The 23180-nt window shown below is 49.2% G+C and overlaps 1 protein-coding gene across 1 annotated transcript in view; it reads right to left on the reverse strand.

The window, feature by feature from the left end:
* Positions 1–23180, reverse strand: part of CACNA1E (calcium voltage-gated channel subunit alpha1 E) — a 470804-nt gene that overhangs the window by 46866 nt on the left and 400758 nt on the right. Inside the window, exons 25-34 of the mRNA XM_075997040.1 lie at positions 22545–22674; positions 21825–21884; positions 20999–21105; positions 9942–9953; positions 8279–8375; positions 5176–5336; positions 4515–4652; positions 3502–3703; positions 2513–2677; positions 1762–1872 (exon numbers count right to left, since the gene is read on the reverse strand). Coding sequence (XP_075853155.1) covers positions 1762–1872; positions 2513–2677; positions 3502–3703; positions 4515–4652; positions 5176–5336; positions 8279–8375; positions 9942–9953; positions 20999–21105; positions 21825–21884; positions 22545–22674 — 1183 coding nt within the window. The remainder of the gene's footprint in view (positions 1–1761; positions 1873–2512; positions 2678–3501; positions 3704–4514; positions 4653–5175; positions 5337–8278; positions 8376–9941; positions 9954–20998; positions 21106–21824; positions 21885–22544; positions 22675–23180) is intronic.

Raw genomic sequence — 23180 nt, forward strand, 5'->3', positions numbered from 1 at the left:
CATAAAACAAGAAAATGATAATACCTAATATACTTGTTATGAAGAGAAAATGAACATATAAAGCATTTGGTACTTAATAGGAAACCAATGTTACTCCTTTCCCTCTCCTCCCTTTTCATTACCACCCTGCTTTCCAATTCTATTGCTTTCTATTGTGTAATCTTTAAAAAGCTATACAATTTTTCTGAACTTCAATTTCCTCATTTAAAATAATAATAATAATAGCAATAATGATAATGATCTCTGCCGTGCTTATTTCAGAGTCATTGAAAAGATCTAACAAAATAGTATATATTGGGGTATTCTGAAAACCTAAAGTGCTATATCAATGTACAGACGTATCAGGACTAGTGGTGCCTTTTATTGTGCAAAAATGCCTCTAGACCTTGAATAAAAACATGGGGGTGAGGGTGGGAAGGAAGCAGACTTCAGGGCCGAATCTAGTTAAGCTTATAAGTAAAGTATGCATTCAGCACTCACCATAATTAGACCCATAATTGAGAACTTAAGTCACAGACAATATCAATACCACATGCAAGTAATCAAGATGCATAGAAAAACTTTCCCTGTTATAGCACTGGCTTCTCCTTTTTCAGCTCACCCTGCTCAGGGCTAGACTGTATTATAAAGGCATCTTTGTTGGTGGTAGTTTCTTTTTACTTTTGTATTTCCCCAAGTCTCAAGACACTCAAAAGGGAATTAAGCACACAACAATGCAGCTACCTATAAAGGTTCCCTTCAACTCTCCACCTAAAGCGATCAAACTAATGGTTTTTCAAAGAACCATCAGGAGACCAAAAGCAGCCCACTGATAGACACTCACAATCATCAAACCCAGCTCAGAGTCCTGTCAAAGCTGCTACCAGATAAATACTCACTCAGATAATAAGCAAAGTTTTGCTTCTTGCAGGAAAAGCCACATACGTGTACACATGTCACTTGAAGTGGTAGCTCACATCCTAAATAGGTGTGAAACAGCTGACAAGTGGGCTCTCCTGCATCCCACCGAACTCACTGCACACACTGAAGCAAGGCCCGGGGCATGGAGGAGGGGCTCATTTTGTTTATAGGACACTGAAGCAAAGGGCTAGGTTTTCTTAACACCCCTGAAAGCGGATGTAAGAATTTGCAAAACAATTATAATTAGTAGTTGTGGAGAAGAAAAAGGAGGACTCATGCCAGAAAAACTCACCCCCAAGCCTCCCCAAACTTAATTCCATAATCCTTCCCTCCTATACCCTCCACCCCCACCACACACACACTAAAGGTTAAAGGTAACTGGACTTTGTAAGTGTAACTCATAAGCATTTATTTTCATTGGGTGAAATTACTCTTCAGGTTGTTAATGGCAGAACGATTAGTGGGTAAAATCTATTATTTGGTTATATTTGAGGCTAAGAGGGACAGATAGCTTGCATTTGGGTTATAAAACTCTTAACCCCAGTAAATAAGCACTCAAGATCTATTAGTTCCTTTATCTACCCATAAATCACAGTTTAATATGACCCAGTGATGGCCAGCTGGACTGCCGAGTGTGAACCTGGGGACATGGCTTCCTTCGCCTTTCTCCTCCCCCCTCCGCCAGTGTCTCGTCTGTATGGCAGTTTACTGAGCAGTCACAACGAGCCCACGTTTAGGTGGGCAGGTGTGTGAGCCATTTCTGGAACAGCTGTAACCACCCCCCACTTCCAACAAAGGCTGGGAGTGCACCCAAAAGGAAGGGAAGACAAGCCTAGTGCTAGGATGGATTCAGTGACATACCAAGAAGCCAAAAGCGATGACCTTTAGGACACACTCCAGGGAAAACACCATGGTGAAGGCGATATTCAGGTACTTTAGGGCCAGCTCATAGGTGCAGGGAGCAGAGTAATACTGCCAGGGAGAGAAGAGAGGAGAGAAAGAGAATCAAAGCTTTAAGGTAAGAGGGGGAATCTATGCCACTGAAGCTGGCCATCTCTCAGCCCTGCCCTTGGGGGACACTCTGGTGTGTGGAACAGGAGGAGAGATGGACATCAAGTTCTGGAAAGGAAAACTACACATCCTATGCAGCAAAACACAGACCTGGGCCCCACCTAGACAGCTTAATAGCAAAACAGCCAGTCTTGCTAGAGACGAAGGTGGGCAGGGCAGAAACGTTTCCTAGAGTTAGTGACTTTGTCATTTAGTATTAAGTACGCCTCTCTTAATGCTCCAATGCTCCTTTAGACACTAGGATGATCTCTATCTCCTGGCATTTTCCACCGTGTCTGAAGTTGACCTCCATCACCGTCTTTGGGAAGCTCTTGGCTGCCACCAGAGGTTTCACTGCATTTTGCGCAGGGGACCCCCGAATTCTCAGAAGCTGGGCTGTTGACCAAAATAAGACCACGGACAGATTCCATGACGGAAAAGCAGGTAAAGAGGTGACAGACTGGTAGGCTGGAGCGTGTTCGCAGTGTCTCAGCACATGCACCATTGCCCTGGGAGGGCACAGTCGCCCAGGCCCAGCGGCTCTCACGCCTGCGCCTCTCACCTTCATCATCAGCACGACGGTGTTCAAGGCGATCATGGCCATGATGGTGTACTCAAAGGACGGAGACACCACGAAGTGCCACACGCGGTACTGGAAGGTGTGCCTGTTCTGCGGCATGTAGCGGGTGAGGGGTTTGGCGCTGATGGCGAAGTCGATGCAGGCCCTCTGCGGGAAAGTCACAGCGATTAGTCCAAGCTCTACTCCCCCCAGCTTTGCCCAGTGCTGGGCTCTCTGTTAGACGGTCAGAAGAAGATGGTCTATGGAAAAAAGGGTAGTGCTGGGCAAGCAGAAGTAAGAATGGCGACAGGGATCATCTGGACAAAACTACAGGCACGACGTCACCTTAAATGAGTACACAGAGCTGGAGGCATCTGTCCCATGGGGTAAAGACGTAATGGTCATCATTAAAGCCCTTTACACAGCATGTGGCTGAGATGTTTAGGCAGGAAGCATTCCCTGATGCCCTCAGTCAAAAGTAAAGATCTGCCTGTGTATCCCTATAGCGCTTTGTGTTGCATTTCCCTTATAGCTCCTGACAGTTTCTAGTTCAGTTGCATTGTAAAAAAAAAAAAAACCACAAAAACAAAAAAAACTGTTGAAACTCTACAATGTGCCAGAACTATGCTTGTTTCTGGAAAAGCAATGATAAGACATTCCCTGCCCTTACAGCAAATACACACCATGGAGGGTCACAGTCAGGTAAGCAGATGTCTTAATGTTATAATTATAGCACACATCTTTGCCTTTTAGACTTTGCTGTAAAGGTATAAACTGCATCTTAAATACCTTATGTGCCTTCCAGATCTCTGCACCTCACACCTGGGCCTCAAACAGAGCAGCGCTCAGAAAATGTTTGTTTAATGACTGAATAATTAATTTGCCCATCTTCTCTCCATAATTCTCAATCAAGTTAAGAAAATGCAGTCTTCCTTCCTAATGTGCTGGTCCAAGAGTCCCTGCTATCCCTCCTATCACACCGATTTTGTTACCTCATTCTTCTCCAGGCTGCACTCCTCCATCATCTTGTCCCCTTGTTCCTGGAAGGTGATGATGATGAGAGCCACAAAGATATTGACGAAGAAGAAAGGGAAGACCACAAAGTAGACCACGTAAAAGATGGACATTTCCATGCGGTTGCTGCGGCTTGGGCCCCGGTCTTCCTCTGTCACATCTACGGAATGCTGCAGAACTCTGCGGGGACAGAAGGAAGGGGCATGGATGGGGGATGACAGCCTTGGCTTCCTTAGGAGACGTGCCACTTATTATAGCTCTTAATCTGACTTCCTTGACTTCGCAGATGCTCCATGAACTCTTTGAGTTCATAACCAAGTTGGCGTATCCCACTGGTACCAATCCCCTGCTCTTTCTAGCTCGTTCCATTATCTACTCAACTTCCGAGCAACAGCAGGATGTCATTTTATAGTCTAGCTTGTTATGTTCAATAGCAAGAGATTCCTAGATTTCTATTTGACATTTTGCTGCCAACTAGAGTATGTGGTCTCCATAAAGTGGTGCCTTAGTCATTGCCAGGTCTCTGAAAAATTAACCTTCAGCTACGAGCAGCATGAGAACCTGAATTCTGTTGTCTTTTTGTAAGAGGAATGACCACAGGAAGTGTCTTTGGGTCCTGCCAGCTCACCCTTAACACTCAATCCTCAGGCTCTCAGGTACAGGGTCAACCTGGAGGATAAATTTGTCTAAAGGAGCCCCCAGGGACTCTCTTAATGGATAGGGGGCTGTTCAAAACTCATTCACTCAAATCCTCATTAGTTGGCTAAAACATTAAGGGTTTCAAATATGCCCCTGACTTTGTCACCCTCTTCTCCATTTTTGCCTTAAGGATTTTCATGCCTCCTCCCTTCTGCCTGTCTCATCCCTTCATAGCCACTTACTTTCCCAGGTGTGACACCAAAGGGTCAGCCTGCTCATCTTGAATCAGCTTCTCAAGGGAACCATGCGGTCCCATCCCAGCTCACAGGCAAGCACGGAACCCGGTACTCACTGAGGCCACCCTTCCCCCGTGGAGACGGTGAAGAGGGTCAGCAGGGCCCAGATGATGTTGTCGTAGTGGAATTCATGGCGCTTCCACTCCCGGCCCTTCACCTCCATCTTGTTTTTCTCATGATCTACATAGTTGCCTCTAAAACCAGATAGAAATGAAAGAGGGACTCTTCACGACAGCTCATGGAAGAGTCAGAAAATTCTACAGACTCCAGTAATGTGGTTAATAACGATTACCACATAAATGCAAGGAAAAAGGAATTTTATTAAAGGAATTTTAGTAAAGTATTACTACGGAATAAAAATGGGATTTGATGCCCAATCGACGTGGGATTAAATCGGCATCCTTTCACTAGTTACTGCATATCTTGAGCAACTTATTTAAACTTTCTGTGTCTCAGCTTCTACACGTATAACGTGCAAATAAAATCCACCTTGATAGGTTGTTATAATGATTTAAAATGAAAGCCGAGTGTAAAATGTCTTGTACCACGTCTGACACAAAAGAGGTGCTCAATACAAGTTACTGATTCCCTATTTTGTCTTTCTGCTAAAGGAAGAGTGGATATAGGGACAAGAGAAAAGAGGAAGGATGGACCTGCGGGTGGATGGGTTCATCGTCACTTCAGCACAAGCAAGTGGAGCGAGCCAGCGGCACTTACATGCACTCCTTCTCTGTGTCCTTGGAACTGTCTGTGCAATAGAAGAACTTTCCCTTGAAGAGCTGAACTGCGATGACAGCAAAGATGAACATGAAGAGCTTGTAGACAATGAGTATGTTGAAGACATTCTTCAAGGAGGTCACCACACAGTCGAAGACAGCCTGTGGATAGAGCAAACAGCCCTGGTGTGTGAGCCTTGTGACGGCTTGTGCATTTGCCTAGAGCTGAGTGGGGACATACCACCATCAGCCAGCCCCACCAAGAAGGTGCCTCGGGAAGGAACGCCCACCTAAGAGGTGACACCCATGGGATTGAAGGCTGCTTCCAAGCTGGTCACGACTGCAAGGACCTACCACCTGGGACGGGGACACATGCCCTGAATCTGAAAGTAAACCCAAAGCAGCAGAAACCAGATGGGATCAAGCAACGAAGGGGTCCTTTGTGGGATCCTGGTAGGGCTACTCCACTTAGTGTGAAACTCGTCTTTAGACATGGAAGGGATCTTTGAGATCATCTAGCCATTAAATAGCTTGCCCCTGACCTTCCATTTATTTGGTGACAGATTTGATTTATATACTGATTATGGACTGCTTCCTCTTTATCTTTCTAAATGGATCAGGGAGAGATAATATTCTGATATTCTTCAGCAAGTTCATAAATTGGCCCCGATTACGCTCAGCACATCATGTAAATGTCAGTGAAGCTGCTGTATCTGGGAAGAGGACCCCAGCTGTGGTGTGACACAGAGCCAGGGACTCGTACTTCTGGTAAAAGGTGATGGACCTCCAGAGACCTCCGTTCTAGGCCCTATGCAGTGAGCAGTTACACGGGAACTCAACACATTTCCAGCCATTTTTAGGTTATTTTCTAGGTTTTCAGGTTTAGCGCACAGGAGAGGCTAGCCCCGCGGTGGTGCCGCATTTGTGCAGTTGCTTCTTTGCAGCACTGGGTGAAGCACTGCTGGTTTAATTAGCTCAACACTGCGGGGAATGTGAGTGACACGCAGCCTTGTGGAATCGTCAGAGCCACCTACATGTCCCTCCTATCCCATAGAGCTGCAGAGAGAGGAACCGGTTCTTTCTAATTTAATGGAATTAACCAAGGCTGGGGTTGCCTTCACAGCCTGTTAGCTGATCTCACCCAGCCTGTTTGCACGCTGCACGGGACCCGCACTGCAGCCGACAGCAGCCACCAGGGCCCCAGACTGCCGCCGGGCTGATTCTGCTGGGCGCAGGCGGAAGGAATGAGTATTTATGGGCACTGGCTCAGGCCAGGAGCTGTGCTGGGCCACTGTCAGGTGGCAGTGTGGTTAAGAGACAGCTGCGACTGCAGGAGGGGCCTCTTCCAGGACAGGAAGGCAGGGTGGGCAGGGGGGAGGCAGGGGGGAAGCAGGGGGGGAGGCTACTTCCCTGGGAGCATGAGTGTTTTCCTTTGGGAGCCCAGGCCACGGCCCAGGTCCCCAAGTTCCGACAGGAAGCCATGGTTTGGCCAGTTTGGGGCCTTTCAGAAGTGACTTTTTTCCTTCCCTCCCCAGCCTTTCATAAGCCTAGTCTGCTCTGTCTCCGTCTGCAGAGCTAGAAGCCAACAGGCAGCAGTGCTATGAGGACAGGAGGGGTCTGGGGCGGGGGGGGGGGGGGGGGGTGGCGGTGTGTATCAGAGGTTACAGAACCAAACAGGAAGTGGCAATTGGGAAGCAGAGTCGGGGTCACAAGGTCCTTCCCCCCACTTTGTCTTCTGTGGCAGGCTGGGGAGGGCCAGCCCAGGCAAGCCAGGGGAATCGTTGGGTTTTCCAACAGGGACCATTCAATGTCAGCTTGTTTTGTCCACACCACAAGTGAGTGATAAACTGCCTCCATTTTCCACTTGAAAGAAAGTCAAAGGACAATTGATTTGCCCTAGGTCATATAGCTCCTAAGTCCCAGAGCTGAGCCCAGCACTCAAATGGGCTCTTTCCAATGCTGGCAAGGGTTCTCAAACTGTGCTAGACTAAGAGTCACCTAGGGAGCTGCTGTAGAAGGCACATGCCAAGACCCTGCCCCAGGGAGTCTGGCTCCATGTGCTGGGGTAGCCCAGGAAACTGGATATTAAGCAGCATCCAGGTGGCCCTGATGCAGGTGGCCCATGACCCACACTTTGAGAAGGGCTGCACTAGTCCATGCAATGCTACAGGTGGGGTTTACACTCGCTTCCAGGAAGCCCCCTGGAGTAGCCCAGAGGCACATGCTTGGCTGGCTGTGTGGCCTGGGCAGCAGCAGCAGGACATCTGGGCTGTGAGCCGAGAGCCCTGGTCGTAGCCCTGGCAGTGGCTGGCTCTCATTCACAGGAACTCAGGGAGGAAGAACTTCCCCCGAGTGGAGGCTCAGCTTCCACTCACAGCAAGGTATGGGGGTGGGAGGTGGGCTCAGCAGGACGGACGGACTGGAGTGGTAAGCACACCCCGAGAGGCAGTAGGGCTCACGGAGGTGGAGCCCCCTGAAGTTGAGCAGGGAAAAGTGGACAAGGAGGAATCTGGGTAAGATACCTCTTAAAAAGCTCGGGTTCTGGCAATCGGAAGAATGCCTTTCATGTTAGCTCACTTCCCTATTTCTTCTCTGCTTCTGCCTGAAATGGACTGTGTGTCCCTTGAACAAGTGTCTGACTCATCTTTGCCTCGAAAATATGAAGGGTTAGGGCTAGAAAATCCTCTCCTCCTCTAGAATTATGAGAAAAGCAAATGTCCGGGGACACTAGGCCTGGCCTGGCATGCAGACCACGTGCATACGGAGGGCTCACGTGGCTTCCATTCTGGTGACGTGGTCTGCCTCCACAGTACGGGGCCCCGGACAAGGCCACACAGGGCTCCCCCAGATGGTACGCCACTCCAGAGAGCAGGACACACCACCTGGGCCTGAACTCAAGGGGCAAAAGCACCATTATAGCTTTCTTAGGATGTTGGTTATTTTCCTTTGAAACTAAGACCCCTAGCTCAGGAAGGTTTAAAGAACCCCAATAAGCATGTAAGAAAAAGGAATATTCCCAGAACAAATTCTCCCCAAACAGGCCGACCATGGCGAGAGAAGATGGGAGAAGGGGACTGGATGGGAACAAACTCTGTAAACATTACCTTGAGCTTGGGCAAGCGCTTGATGGTTTTCAGCGGCCTCAGGACTCGGAGCACCCGCAGGGACTTGATGGTCTTGATGTCCCGCCCCTTGTTGGTTCTGCAAGGGAGGGGCCGGGGGGGTCATTTGGAGAGAGGGAGAAATAAAAGTGACACAGTACTGCAGTAATAACAAGGCAAAAGGGGCAGATGTAGGCAAGAACCCAGGAATTGGGTCAGAGTTGACTCCTTTGGGGACATACCATGAAAAAATCGCTCCCCAGTGTGCACACATGCACAATAGCCATATGCACATGCACACCCATGCCCGCGCGCACACACGCACATGCTAACGAAGACTGTTTCTCCCTCACTGCCAGTCTGACACGGCTCATCGCCGCACTGGCAAGCTGAGAATGGAAGATGTGTCAACAGGGAACAGGACCGGGAGTCCACTTAGGATCCCTGCCATGCCTAGTCCAGCAGTAGGTTCTCAAATGACATTTGTGGAATGGAACAGGAACCCACAGCTGAGAGCAAGTCGCATCAGGGACTTGACTTGCCCAGGTCTGTCACCACTGCATAGGCACAGGGAGAGCAAGGTGAGGAAGGGTGGCGGGGGACGGACACCCTTGCTAGGCTGCCTGTTGCAGTGAGCATGTCACGCGGGCTTCTGGTTGGGACCCCACTGGCTCCCAACCAATTATCTCCAAGTGGCTAGCTCCTCCTGCAGTTCCTTCCAGTTCACACACCGCGGCTAGCACATGCTGCACAGGGTCGCTGGGCTGGAGGAGGCCCGTGCCGCTGTTCCTGCCTACTTTTTTCCTGGCTCTACAGCTAATGACCCTCTCCCTATTCAGCCTCTTGGAAAGGTTTGCTCCTCATAGAGAAAATGTATTTCTCTTTTAATTTTTAGGAATGAAATGAATACATCAACTTGCATTTTTCTTCCCTCCCTGCTCATCCCCTGAGATCTTTGCATTCAATTCAAATAACTGCAATTTATAAAGCACACAGATGGTGGAAAACAGGACTCTAAATAGTAAGGCCAGGCTCCGGTTCCTTCCCTCACATTGGCCCAGATTACTATTACACCACCAACCCGAGGACACGGGTCCAGAACATCGAGCGGGAACAAAAGGGCTTCTGCCTGCTTTGTACCCCACCTTCCTGCCATGCCCACCCCTAGACAGGGAGATAAAAGTCCACCTATTCTTTCACAGAAGGTAAGAAGTCATTTAGTGTAATCCAAGGAATGCTGACTTTGCCCACATTGTTCATTTTAGGACTCTTAATGGTCATAGGCAGTGACTTACAAGTCACTTTTATTCAATACTAGATTGAATATAAATAATCTGAAAGTATTGCGTTGATATGGTCTTTTGCATGCAGGAACTTTGGTATAGTTTATAAACCATTTTACTCTATCAGGTTCCTGCATCTGCATATCTAAAAGAGGCAACATATAAGCCAAATACATATCTAGACCAGTAAGAATGATCACTTCCCAGGAAGGTTTGGTGACTCCTAATTGTTTTTCTCTGGGGTATCAGTGAAAACTCACCACTCAAATAAGCTCATTGTTCCTTTCCCAATGCATCAGCCCTCCCCCCTCCCACCCACACTTTCTCCCTCCTCCAACCCACTGCCCACATCTTAAACTTCAAAGAAAATCAAACATATTTACCCCAAAGCGTTCCTATGGAGGATCCAATCCGAATGTAGTCAGAAAAGACAAAAAAAAAAAAAAATAAAAAAGGAGAGGGAGAAGACAGTCAGAACATTTTAGGGCACAAAGGGAACCTTACAGCGGACAGGAGACTGGAGAAGCATAGGCCCAGGGACCCCGCCCACAGCCTTGGCACTTGCAGAGTCCACACGCCTTGTGAGAGGAGAGGCCGGCACGCCACCTGCTCCATAGCCACGGCCCCTACCTGCAGGGGCGAAGGCCCTTCGCCAGCACTAGTGACAATGCTCCTAACTAGATGGACACCCAGACATTGTGCTTTATTCCACGCAGCCTAGTTTAATTGCAGTTTTCTAAATGTGGGCTGCTGCTTTCATTTCCTTCATAGTCTTCAAACTCTCTCCCTTTCCATTTATGAGAAACCAGGATAGAGTCGTCGCACCTGCTCTGGGCCAGAAATTCTTTCAGGACAGGCATGGCCAGTCACAGTGGCGGAGTGACGCTCATGAAGGGTCTCATCTGAAGAGGAACTTGCAACCACTCTGAGACGGCCACTCTGACACCTCTCAAGAGCCAGGTGAGCAGCATCATTAAACCACTTGAAATAACGGAGCAGGCACTTGTCCCTCAACGTTGTGACGCCACACAAAAGACTGCCTTACGGTAAAGCTAAATGACTAACTGTCCATCATGAGCTATTTATTATGCAACTTGAAGAAAAATCATCCCAGCTCTATTGGTAAGGCGTAACCAAGGATAAGAATAATAATTCAGAGTATAAATATCTTTGAGATAGAAAACATTTAAACTTTTTGAATATTTATTCTTTATTATGGGCCAGACTCTGTGTTAATAAGCACTTTCAGTTGCAAATCTTTAGGCCTCCTACTATTAATAACTTTAGGACCTAGGTATTACTATCTCCAATTCACAAATGAGATTCAGAGAGGTTAAGAGAGTGCCCAGCATTAGCTGGTATGATGCTTGGACCTCTTGCTGTTAACCACAAAGCCTCTGTACTAGGGGGTTTTGGTTCAAGGCTCTGTCAAACAGCTCACCCAATTTTAGACCTGAAAAAGATCCCTGAACTCCACTTAACTGCAAAGCAAGCTGACGTCCTGGGAAGACATACCTTGTGTAAGATCATTCAGTGAGTGAGCTCAGAGTCACAGGTGAACACATTTCATGATTCCCCATCCTGGCCTGCTACTACGAAGAAGCTTCCAGAATTCAGGCTTTGGTTCTTCATTGCTGATTGTTACACAGGTTACCTTTTCTCCCTCTTTTCTGATTTTTTTCTAATATCCCACAAACTTGTATCATGCACCATACACCACAAGCAAAGACTTCCATATTCAAAATTATATTAATTTTCACTGTAAATGCCAAATTAATTGTAACTTGGTAATTAAACCCAAAGCCTTATAAACCTTAAATCCTTAATGTGATAACCTCTAAATGTTCAGAGGGCAGATATGTCTTCCCTTGAATTATAACAGCCTCTTCTCACATACAAGGAAGGACATGTAGTAGGTCAGCCACATATACTTTTATTCACTCATATAACAAGCATCTGTGGATTCCTTAATACATGTCAGGCACCACTGCAGGTATTGGATACACAGGTGTGAACAAATGAGGTCACTAACCTCTTGGAACTTACCTAGTCTGGTAGGGAGGACAGATCTCAAGGAAATAAGCACACACAAAAAAGTATAATTGCCAGCTGCCATGGGAAAAATGGAATCATTTGCTAGAAAAATTTCCAAAAACCTACATAGGTTGACTTCCTTTCCCCAGGCTATATCTGTTTTCAGCAAAAGCCAAGTGAGAATCTTCCATATCCCTAAGATGTGGGAACAGGGTAGGAGGCCATCGTATGGCAGGGCCTGGAATCACACACTCCAGGCTTTAGCCTTTTGCTTAGACCAAGTCCTTGTCATGGACACCTTTATATCCAGCAGAATGTGAACAGGTCCTCAGAGGTCATGCTCACAGACATCCGTCTTAGGCAGGAAAGCCCAGTCTTTCTTGCCGGTCCCACAAATCTGAATGAAGGACATAACTTGCTCTCTACAAGTGATTCCCACCCCCACCCCCCTGAATCCTAGTAAAGTATCATGACACAAAACAAAAGGGATTTCTCACCATTGTGTGTGTGCCCCTTGTTTTGGAAAATGAAGTTCCTTTTTTTTTTTTTTTAATAACAAAAGTTTATTTATTTGGCCATGGTATCCAATGCACCTTCACTAGCCATGGCACGGGGGAGGGGAGAACACAGAGATCTGTACTAGCACTTAAATGCTTCCACCTGCAGTTGGCATGTATGTAGGAAAATGAGGTTCCTCGATGGTGTCCTCTAACCTTAACAGGTGAATGTGGCTGCCAAACTACTGGGGGGTTCTTTGTCCCATTCTAACTCCCACAGATCTGGGCCAGGGACAGCACTCAGACACAGGCCCAAAGTGAAATAAAGACTGGCACTGTCCCGCTCAGCTTTCATCAAGTCTCTTCCTGGAGAAGAGCCACGGAAAACCCCCAAGTCTGCATGATTGCAAAAGAACACCCTTGCATCCTTCATTTTGTTAACAGGGCAGCGGTGGGGGGGGGGCGGGGGCGCACTGATGTGAAAATCACCATTTGAAACCTAAGGCTACTGAGTAACAAAGCCAAAGACTCAAGGAAAGTCTTGACAATTTAGCAGCATTAAAATATATAATTTGCACACAGACTAGGCCAAAGTACTGCTCCCAAACCCACACATGTGAGAGTTATTTAAGCCATTAGCAAAGCCAACAAGATTACAAGGGAGGTATTTTACCAAACTAAGATGACAAGTTCTTCAAACATTTTAATTGAGGCACATTTTTTGGAAAATAGTTTATGTGCTCTTTACAAATCATTTAAATATAATCATTTGATAACACTTTGGTAGTCTTTGCTACTAAATGTATAATCAGAATTTCTTTTTTACACTGCCTAGCTAATTAGTGAAATTTTATCAGGTTTAAAAATTGACTCTAATGTTAAAATCTGAAGATAATTCCACATGCTAGGATGCACTGGTCGCACTTTAATTGGGACTCAATTGGGTCATTTATTTCCTACTTATTTGGTTAAGTTTCTGGCTGCTCTCCAGAAAAAAAAAATGCCATGTTTCTCTCTTGTCTCATCAGTAAAAGATGAGAATTTTCCAGCTCAGTTGTCAAGCTGCCCTCCAGATCTTTCATGTGTAATCACTCATCATTCACCGTAATCTTGCTCTTCAGCTACCGGGTGCCCTTCGCACATGCTCTCAAGCTGATTTCTGCTAGGGACTGACTGTCCTGGGCAGTGGGGAGGGCAGAGCAGGGACATCAGGTTCTGAAGATCCCACTCGCAGATGAGGAAGCAAGGGTTCAGAGTGAAGGCAGCTAATAATAATTAATAACGCTGGGATTCAGAACTAGGTTTGCCTGACTCTGAAACCCACACTCTCATTTACGATGTGATGATGCCTTTTAAATGGGAACCACTGGAGGGTTTTAACCAAAAAGGGAACGGTAAAAGAAACCAGCGGTTCCTGAGCTCAAATAATGAGCTATCTGGCCCACTCCTCTCCAGCAGTTTACAGTCCATGAGGTTCACAGGAAGAAAAACCTACAAATGAGACGCTCAGGGGTGTCTGTCTCCAGGTAGAGACAGAAGGATCTGTAGGCTGAGGACAGATCCACACCAAGCCGCCACCCTGAGTTTACAGGGGTTAATGGGTTGGAACCAACTAGAATATCACAGGTAGCCAGGAGCTGAATATAATGGAGAAAACACTGAACTTGAAATTGGAACACCTAGGTTGCTCAAGAACTGGCTTTGCTACTTACTAGTCAAATGAGACTAGTCAAACCTCAGGCAATCTATTTCTCAACTGTAGAACAAGATTGTCTGGTGATAAATGAAACAGAATATGAAAGCACTTTAAAAATTCTAGAGACTCATGGAAATAAGGAATTTTCCCCCTTTGCAATGGCAATGCTTGTCTCTTGAGGACTGTAGGTAGGTAAGGCCAGTATCTTTGCGTGAAGTATTTAAATATGACACTTTGACCTTGTCACTGCTTACCTGCTGCTGTTTAGGGATTGTTTTTCCTCCTGGTCCATGCCTCAGCATCCCTGGGGGGCACCCATGAGCCCCAAATCCAATGCAATTCTGTCACCTCTCCTTGCTTTGGGTCCAGAGCACTAGCTCTGTGCTAAGCGGTAGGGGCATTATCCTTTCCTTCCTGCACATGGACCTCGATGAGCTCCTCATACACACGAGAGCCTTTTGCAAACTTTCCCCTTTGCAACACACAGCACTGGACACCAACCACAAGGTATTTCTGTCCCAGCACTGAGAAGCAATAGGAGACAGCAAAGCACCTATCTCCTAGCAGTTTTGTTATTCAATGTGTTATTCTTTATGTTCTAAACGTACTCAAAAACCCCTCATCTGTTGATCCTTCTAAGACCTGGAGCCAGCTGAAGTCCACCCGCTCCATTTCCCCAGTTGGAGACTAACGTGTGACCCAACGCTGTGCCCCTGTGAGTGTGGATGAAGCAGATGGCTGGCAGGTCACATGATCTGGGTAGATACTTCCCAAGTCCCCCCATGAAGCCTTCGGAGCTAAGTTATTCTAAAACCTACTGTTAAATCTGGAGGGCAACCAGGATGGGTTTCTACTAATCTGGCAGGACTGGGCTCTTCCCACGGTGGCGAAGGCTCAACAGGGTGCTTTTTACATCTGGGGCTGGTGAGGACAGTTGTTGGTTACTGTGTGGATGGGGCTGTGTTCCCTGGTTCTGTGGCCACAGGCTGAGAGCCCACTTACAACCAATCATCTCCCAAATTTCTGCTAGCAATAAGGAAAAACACTTGGGTGTTCACACCCACTGCCTCCATAAGACAAAGGTCTCTAAGTGGGCATCCTACAGAGGGTTCCCCAGCAGCATCTAATATCCCATGCAACAGACAACACACTTTCCAGTGTTCACCAGAAACCATGCATGTTGGGGCTTAACGCCAAGAGCAGGTAGACTGGGGACTTGTATCTCCTCCTTTCAAACTCTCCCTCCATGTGACTTCTACGCTGTCCCTCTGTACCCCCTCCCAAAGCCCACTTTCAAGGCAGCTCTGGTATAATACAGCAGTGGGCACCTCAACAGTCCACGGGCATTAATCACTTTTAGTGTCTTTGTCTGGGCACAACGTCAGATGAAGTCACTCTTGAGGTGACTCTTAAAACTGGAGTCTCAAGGAACCACATCCTTGTATCTGCTCACTGCTGGAAATTTCCAATTCCTTTTCAGCCTGTATCCTAAATGCACAGTTAATGGGCTACCTGACAGCTAAATTTAATTTTAATCCTTCATTCTCTTCCACAGAGCAGGGGGACTGGATGGCCTGTCTGGCTCGGTGGCGAATGGGTCTTCTTTGCATGAAGTAGGATTTTGTCCCCTGCCCCTCCCCCCAACTATGAGATTAATATGTCGTCACAGCTTCCTTTGGGAGACTCCTCTTTCGGTTCCAAGAGAAAAGAGGCTGTCAAGAAAGAAGTCCCATAGGTAGTGCTCGAGGTGTGAGAGGACCGCCATAGACAGGTGGCAGAGGACAGGAGGAAAAGATAGCCAGGTTTAGGGGAAACGTTTGCTCTGCTGTTTCTACGCATATTCCGTGGCTCTTTAGGACCCTTTCAAATCGAAAATCATCTGGTTTGTGTAGGCTCTGCTGCCAGGGCTGGTTCCGTGTGCATTCAATAGACCTCATTCATCTCAGTGACTAGGGCAGAGTGTCAAGTGTCAGGAAAGTGACACACTTCAATGAAAAGAACGTAATAAAAGCTAATGTGGGAACCCCCGTTCCTTCTGGCACCGAGAGGCAGATTAACTCATGTATTTCATTTCTGCCTAAGGAAGGGATGATGAAAGGCCAAGGGCGTCTGGGAGCCAGGTCCCCCGTGGACCAGGGAGTCCTGCCCTCCCGCGTGTCCTGCTGGGGGCAGACAGCAACAGGCGGCTCTGGCGTCAGCCACCAGCATGACTCGGATTGATCACAGGCCGTGGTAAGTCCCAAAGGGGGGAAGAGGTGGGAGCAGCAGATTGCTAGTTATTTTTGTATTAAACCCTTTGTGCGGACAAGCAATTATGAGCTGCAAGTTTACTCCCTAAAATCGAATCCAGGAGAACCTGACTGCTGATTTGAGTTGAGCTAGGCAGTGGGGACACAGTGGGAGGGGCCTGTGTTGGACAGCAGGTATCTCTCTCTCTCTCTCTCTCTCTCTCTCTCTCTCTCTCACACACACACACACACACACACACACACACACACACACACACACACACACGAACGCACGCATGCAAGTTCCGGTCCCCTCCTGCATTTCCCCTCGAGAGATGCAGTCCCTGCCCACGTCCCTTCCCTGAGCGTGAAAGACATGGCACACAAAGACTCATCTTCACTGGGGTCTGCACGGCGACCTGACTCCCCTCCCAGGCAGCTGACTCCCGGGGTGCCCTGCGGTGAGGACACCTGCCTGATGTGCAGTTCCCCCGAAATGCCAAGGCTGTAACCATCTCTCGCTCCCCACCCAGGAGGCCAGGGAGCAGAAATGATGGCAACAGGGTGTGCGGAAATTGGGGAAAGCAGGTTCCGCTTCTTCAGTAGAAAATATCACACGAAAGAATGCCCCTTCTTCAGAAAGAAAAAGATGAAACAGAAAGGTTTCACAGATCCAGCCACTCACCAGACTTTTCTGGAAACCTCAAAGTAGAAAAGGCACAGCCGAGGACATTTATAGTTGGCAAACACTCTGTGTCTCCACGTGGCCCGGAAAGCGGGGTGTTGCGTGCGGTGGGATCGGGGAACGCTGAGCCCGACCTTTGCCACAACTCTGCCCGCCTCCCTACAGAGAGGCCGGGCTTAAGGACCGAGACCTGAGTGTTCTTATAAATGCTTTATAATGTAAAAGTGGACTGGTGAGAGCAGAAAGTTGCAATCTGGGTATCTTTCCATTTCTTTTCTGACCCACTAGTATGCTCACACTTATAAAATAATTCCCTTCCTCCTCAAAAGTCAATTAAGGTCTCAGATGGAAATTGTCAGGTTTACATTATAAAGAATCCCTTTACTTGATGTATGCAGCTGCGGAGAACAGATTTCTCTCCAGCCACTACATACACAACATATATGCTTGTAGAAAACATACATGATGGCAGGCGCAGAGCTCTGCAGGAGAAGGACTTGGGGGACGATGCAGCTTTCTTTGAGAATTCAGCTAGAGGTCATTCCCGCCCCTGGGTTAAGGGCGCTGCTCTTGGGAGTTGGGTGGGGTTCTGAGATGGCTCTGGCTGGCGGTGGTGGAAGGGATGCCAAGTCACCTCTGGGTTCTGGGGAGCCACATAAAGACGCTACCATGGCAACCACCATCCGTAGCTCAAGTTGATTAAGCAATAGCCATTGCAGAAGCCTCCTCAGTCAGGCAAGGTTCAATTTCAAGGAGAGAAAGAAACTGGGACAGGAGTCAGGTTATCTGAATGGTGGGCACTCACAGGGGAAAACACATGGGATGAGACAATGAAAGTTGTAACCTTGAGGAGAGACACTCGACACACCTGCAGACAAACCCACATGTGACTTCCTGCTGGCCTGAGCCCCTGACCAGGACGGCGGGACAGGCTCAGTGAGTTTACTCCACCATCTGCCTCAGGCCAGACGGGACTCTGGCTAACCTTCTCAAAGTGATGGGAGAGCTGAATTCTCGGTGCCACTCAGGAGGAGAGGGGTATGGCAGAGTTGGGAAGCATGGGCACGTGAGCAAGAGGAAGCACCACCCAGACCTCAGCAAACGTGACGGCGGCCAGAGGAGGGGACAGTGGGAACCTGTTCCGCGAGCAGAAAAAGGGGAGCGGGAATAGGCATGGGAAGCTTGGAAAGATGGTGACAAAAGAAGAAAATGGATGGAGAAGGGTGAGCAAGTACCATCTACATTTCAGAGAGAAATGAAGGGAGAGTCCAAGAAATGACATCACTAAAAGCAAGTGATGGATCAGAACTCTCAATCCATCACGTGAGCTTGGACCCCAGAACAAGGGGTTCCTGGAGTCCCCTGCACTGTACCTGGTCTGAGGACCAACAGAGAGGCTTCAGCTCCAGGGCTGTTAAGGCTTCCCCTGCCACCAGCACCAAAGCCACCACTGCCACGTTTCAAAGAGCACAAAGAAAGAACAAGACAGATGACAACCCTATAGCATGTCATTCCTGCTCTGGGGCTGAGCAGGACAGCTAGACTGTAGACCTGGGGCAGGCACGCAGAGGCTTCCTCTACAATGCACCTCCCAGGCTGGGCGTGGTGGTGCACACCTGTAGTCCTAGCTACTTGGGAGGCTGAAGCAGCAGGATCGTTTGAGCCCAGGAGTTTGAGACCAGCCCAGGCAACACAGCGAGATCTTGCCTCTAAAAAACTAAAATAACGTAACATAAAATAAAACACACCTCCTCCCCACACTGGCACCAACACCTGGGCGTGGTTACCAGGTACGCAGGCACAGGTGTATGGGGGGTATATATAAAACAACTAGCTCTTGGACAAGCCTGCTCACTTCTCCAACTCTTTATATACTTATGCATCAGCACATACCTTGCCCCTATATTTGGAGCTCCTATACCTGGTCTCCCATGACATGACGGACAAGCAAGGGGATTAACACGTATTGAACACACACATCATGTCGCCCTGGGCTAAGCGCTTTACGTGCATTATTTTATCTCCATTTTAGAGGCAAGAAAGTGGAGGTAGGAGGGTTGATATTTGCTGTGTGGCTCAAGTACACAAAGCTGGAGCATGGAGGGGCTGTCAAATGACGGCCTGGCTGGCTCCACAGCCCCTGCCTTTCGGGCCACTCTGCCTTGTCACCTCAGTGGGCTCTGTTCTTTCTAAAGGCAGGGTGGGTCCTTTCCTATGTGCTTCTTTCTCCTCGGCCTTTATCCTTCAAAGAGAGATGAATTATTCTGGTAAGATCAAAATAAGATGAACAATTAGTGAATAATGTATGCAAATGAACTGATAGGCTGAGAAGGGAACTTGACCTTTTAAGAACCCAAGGATAACATTTATCTCTAATAAAAAAAAGGTGGGTCTCCTTAGGACAAAGGCAGACTTCAATGCATCTTTCTAAGAAGAAGGAAGAGGAGCTGGAAGTCCCCTTGGGAGAGCCAGAGTTGCTTTTCTTTTCATCTTGTTGAGAGAATCCGTACAGGGTTCAGATGCGTGTGAAAATACCAAGCTTTTGTGACATTTCCCCAGGAACAGTCCAGCCAGCTCTGATAGGAAGCTTTCTTTTTCCGAGAGGCAAAAGCGATTCCACGTGACTTGAGTGGGGTTAGCACGCTAGTGCACACAGGGACAAGGGACCCTGGAGTTACCTTGATTGCCAGCCCATCTCAGGGTCACATACCACACACAACCCCAGTCTCCTTTGGAGGGTCCCTGGTGACAGCAGGGAGCAATGCATACAGTCCCCTTCCAGGTTCTGGGAGATTTTAGGCTCTCTGCATAGCTGGGGACCTTTCACGTCTCCTACAGACAGAGCCCCTGCCCTGGGTCACTGGAGAAACAAGCCTTTACTCTCACCCACCGCTTTCTCTGCTGGGAAGGAGAGGAGAGGGAAGCGGACAGCGCGTGGGGAGAAGGCGGGATGCGTGATCCCTTCCTGACCACTTGGAAGGGCAAACCTATGGAGGAATTTTGTTCCTTTTACAGCTGCCATCAGCGACGGCAGCTCCCAAGCGCCTTCCTTCTGCCTCGTCACACCGTGCCTCTAGCCTAGCTTAGGGGACATGGCTCCCACCTGCATTCAGAGAAACTGGAGGGACGGCTCGGGGAATGCTATCATGCCACCTGGATGAGAGTCAGGTTGCTCAGAGTGGAATAGGGCGCAGACAGAGCCCCAAAGCTGTCACTCATCCCACTGGGGCATTCAACACATCTGGTTAGGACCAAACATCCCTACTTCCTAGCTATACCCTAGAGGGCTAGAAGAGCCCTGTGCTTGGCTGGATTCCACGGGAAATGTTAGCATGTGGTTGAAAACCTGCTACAGCTGGATCAATGTGTGGATTTAAAAAAACCAAAAACCCAAATGTAATGAACGTGATTCAGTTGCCTGAATGCCTGAATTTAAGAGTGTCTTCCTAAGTGTGTTATCAAGGAAGAGTTTGGGGCCGGGTGCGGTGGCTCACGCCTGTAATCCTAGCACTCTGGGAGGCTGGGGCAGGAGGATTGCTTAAGGTTGGGAGTTCGAGACCAGCCTGAGCAAGAGCGAGACCCCGTCTCTACTAAAAATAGAAATTAATTGGCCAACTAAAAATATATAGAAAAAAGTAGCCAGGCATGGTGGCATATGCCTGTAGCCCCAGCTACTCTGAAGGCTGAGGAAGGAGGATTGCTTGAGCCCAGGAGTTTGAGGTTGCTGTGAGCTAGGCCGATGCCACAGCACTCTAGCCGGGGCAACAGAGTAAGACTCTGTCTCAAAAAAAACCAAAGGAAAAAAAAAAAAAAGAGGAAAGTTTGGAAGGTCTTTCCTTTTGGAGATTAAACATATTCATATATGCAATAGCTCTCTTTTACCCCTACTCATGGGCAGAAAAGCCCCCCATTGCAGTTCTGTGATCCCCAACTCTGCTCTACCCTCCACATCCTTCTTTCTTCCAAGCTGCTTCCTTTATTGACAGACATAAGGAACAAAAGGGCACATCAGCTGTCCCTGGGCCCAACCCTGAGTGCAGGGAGGCACTGCTCACACGGTGTGTGCCTGCTCAAGCTTGTAATCTCCAAGATAGGAATCCCAGGCCTTAGGCTTCTCCCTCCCCATGCTCCCTGTTCCTGAAACTTAGGGCACATGGACTGGAGCTGCGAGGCTCTTGGGGGATCTAACTGGGGAGATTTCTGGGGCAGCATTCTTTGGCACCACTCTCTGGCCTCAAACCAGCCAGAGTCTCCAGGAAGAGGGGAGAAAAGGGAACCGAACAAGAAAAGAGCCACTTACGCCAGAGCGAAGGCCACCAATGCGCCAACCACCACCACAAAGTCCAGGATGTTCCACAGGTCTCGGAAGTAGGACCCGTCCTGCAGGATCAAGCCCTGGTCTATCATCTGCAGAAGAAGGGTGCGAACAGCCACAGATGAGCCTGGGAGGCGTGGGCAGCACCTGCCCTGGGACCTGGCTCATCATGGCAATGGCTCTACTGCCACCATCTCCACAACCAACCCCGAACTGGGACCCGAAGAGCAAGAGGGTGAGTCCGACAGACTCTCTCCACGTAACTGAGGCCTGAGGCTCCTGTCACAGCCACACAGGGCTTGCTAGACTCCTTGGTCACCACAGAGCCCTGCCACGTTTCTCCTTTTGCTGGTGGCTCACAGCGCCAGGCACTGCCACATATGCACGAGGGTTAAAACCCCAGCTGGGTAAGCCTGGGGACAAGACAGGCTTGTAGGGCATTAGGGTGGCTAGAGGGGAGCCAGTGTGGCTGGTCCTAGAGGGAGCCCAAGAAAACTCGTCTCTACCTACCCCCGTGCCTTGGCACGCACCCAGGGTCAGCCAGGACACCCTGGGAGGGGAGTACGGTCCCCACACCTGTCCGCACGCCACTGCCTGCCTCCGGCTCGGGCCACATACACACAGCCACACTGTCATGTCTCGCCAAGACAGATTTTCTGGGGGTTCTGAAGCTAGACAAGGGTGGCAGAGGCTCTACCGAGGTCTGTCATTGGCTAATTGGTGGCAGCATTGGGGCAGGGCCCTATCCTAGAGGAGCAGACAGGTATCCCATCCAAACCCTGGAGCGCAGGTTTTCTCTAGAGGCTTTTACCTTTATAACCATCTCGAAGGTGAACACGCCCGTGAAGACATAGTCAAAATACCTCAGGACCTGTAAGACACATATGGTGGAGAGGAAGGGGACCACGTATGGCCACCGGGCTGTACACACTCCCGCCGGCCCACAGACACAGGCCGTCCCACGAGCCCACCCTGATCCCACCCTCCTCCGCCTCAGAGCCCAGGCCCTGGGTCCTGTTGGAGCCACGTCACCCAGTGGCCGGTCCGTGGCTGTTCCCTCTCCTTGGCCAGAACTTAACTTCTTGGGTCTGAACTGGGCCACAAGCCTCTTCCTCCAGTTCTGGCCCAGGACATGGAGTCTTTGTCACCTCCCTCGTATCTCATGACCTTTGCCTGGGAGCCAGGAGATGCCTCCATCACATCCCACAGATACCGCTCGTGACTCCAGGTCACGCCCACACCTGAGCCCATGGAGGCTGCAGATGCTTAGCACAGCTGGCTGGAGCGCGTGTCGGCCCCGCCGCAGCACATGGGCTCGCAGCGTGGGCGCTGAGACGGGCCTGTCTGGGAACGCCTCATACTTCACACGGAGGGACGGGGCTGGGCAATTTCTCAGCCCTTCCTCCTTCCCCAGCTCCCTTCCTACCAACTCTAGGTTCACCCTAACGCTGGGATGGAGGGCTGCAGAAGGGCTGGGATGGGACGGGTGGCGGGGCACTGCAGAGGCTGGCAAACGGTCCCGTGCACCCACTCTGTTGCGCTCCGAGTTGGTCAGGACGGGGTCCTCCGCCGCCAGGGCAATGCTGCTGGCTGCAATCACCAGGAGGATGCACATCTCGAAGTAGCGCAGGTTCACGATGTAGTGGCAGGCCCTCCGGATCCTGTGGGTGGGTGGGCCCTGCTGAGCTCGCTGCTTCCCTCCCAAGCCCACCTCTGCTCCTCCCCCCCACCCCACCCCCACACACACAGGCCTCCTCCAGACAGCCAGGCCCTCGCCAAAGGAAGCCGCCAGGGACAGCAATTTAATTTCTCAGGCACCACCCTTGATTTAAAGCCCCCGTGGAGGGACATAATCAGATTGGTTAGAGGCTGCAGCACGCAAGCCAAGATGCATTATCTGCAAACACGTCTGAGCCGCGGAGTGCAGCCAGCATCAGACGACAAACACAGGCAGCTATGTGGCGCCCTCCGCTGGCCCAAGGTCCACTCTCCTACTGTAAGGAAACTGGGGCGTACCCAGTCAACTGTCAGGAATTGAGAAACGCACAAATAGACCTTGATTCTGTGATTCCTGGCAAAAGCAGTCACAGGTTCTCATAGAGCCCCAGGTTATTCTAGTCAAAGTAACTATCTTCTACATTCTCCATTCCAGCCACAGAAGGCCTGA

This window comes from Microcebus murinus, chromosome 23 (genome assembly GCF_040939455.1).
Source record: "Microcebus murinus isolate Inina chromosome 23, M.murinus_Inina_mat1.0, whole genome shotgun sequence".
NCBI lineage: Eukaryota > Metazoa > Chordata > Mammalia > Primates > Cheirogaleidae > Microcebus > Microcebus murinus.